The sequence below is a fragment of the Pediculus humanus genome, genomic scaffold (genome assembly GCF_000006295.1).
Source record: "Pediculus humanus corporis 1103172108322 genomic scaffold, whole genome shotgun sequence".
Lineage (NCBI taxonomy): Eukaryota > Metazoa > Arthropoda > Insecta > Psocodea > Pediculidae > Pediculus > Pediculus humanus.
This window is the reverse complement of record NW_002987891.1, coordinates 1,207-2,219: the sequence shown is the minus strand read 5'-3', so window position 1 is coordinate 2,219 and position 1,013 is coordinate 1,207. Positions and strand designations below refer to the sequence as shown.

At 31.4% G+C, this 1,013-nt stretch overlaps 1 protein-coding gene across 1 annotated transcript in view; it reads left to right on the top strand.

Annotated features, from left to right (window-relative positions):
- The window catches only part of Phum_PHUM613530 (zinc finger protein, putative), a gene marked incomplete at both ends in the record, with an annotated part of 1,393 nt that extends 749 nt beyond the window's left edge, over positions 1-644 (top strand). The window contains 2 exons of the mRNA XM_002433054.1: positions 55-203; positions 293-644. Of these exons, the coding sequence (XP_002433099.1) occupies positions 55-203; positions 293-644 (501 nt within the window). The remainder of the gene's footprint in view (positions 1-54; positions 204-292) is intronic.
- Positions 645-1,013: the final 369 nt, after the last annotated feature.

The following is a 1,013-nucleotide window of genomic DNA, read 5'->3' as shown; positions in this document are numbered from 1 at the left end:
AGATGCCAGCAGGTAGCCACCATCAAGCGTCACACATGTGAATACTGTAATAAGTCATTTTCTAATAGTGCATATTTTGGACTGCATTTGAAAATGCATACAGAGGGAAGCAGCCATTGTTGTGATATATGCAACAAGTATTTTGTTAATTCCTCCAATTACAAAATTCACTTAAGAACTCACGATGGAGACAAGCCTTTCAAGTGAGTTATACACATATTTTTTCTCCAAACAAATACTTATCACAATAATAATAATATCATAATAAATTTCTTTTTGTTTTTGTTTTTAGGTGCATCGAATGCGACAAAGGCTTTCTCACATCCACCAATCTTTCGACCCACATGAGAACTCACACTGGACAGCGTCCCTTCAAATGCGATCACTGCAACAAAACATTCATAAACTCATCAAACTTAAACATTCATCGAAACTATCATAAAGGACTGAAAAGTTATCACTGTAAATTTTGCAGCAAAACTTTTCTCACATCTTCCAATTTAAAAGTTCACGTTCGGATACACACTGGTGAAAAGCCTTATCGGTGTTTTATGTGTGAAAAAGCATTTGTCACTTCGTCAAATCTCAATCTTCACATCAAGAGTCATAAGGGAACCGTGAACATCGATGCTGGCCCTCCCTGAAAGTTATTTTTTTAAAAAAAGAGTACGAAAAGTTTTGTTTTGTAAAAATTAATCTTTCGCCCGTTTTGTAAGGCGTAATGATAAACACAAACAAACAAACAAACAAAAACAAAAACAAAAAAAAACAAAAAAAAAACAAAAACAAAAAAAAAAAAAAAACATTCAAAATAATAATAATAAGTTTCACACACACACACAATCGTACCGTTTCTATAAAATATAATAAGGTTTTTCTCAAAGCTCTTTAAAAGAAACCTATTTTTTTTTTTTTTTTTTTTAAAAACGGCTAAAATTACTTTACTGGATGCAGGGCCTTATTTTGTATATAATGCCAAGTAATTACATGTAAAGCTCAAAAAAAAAAAAAAA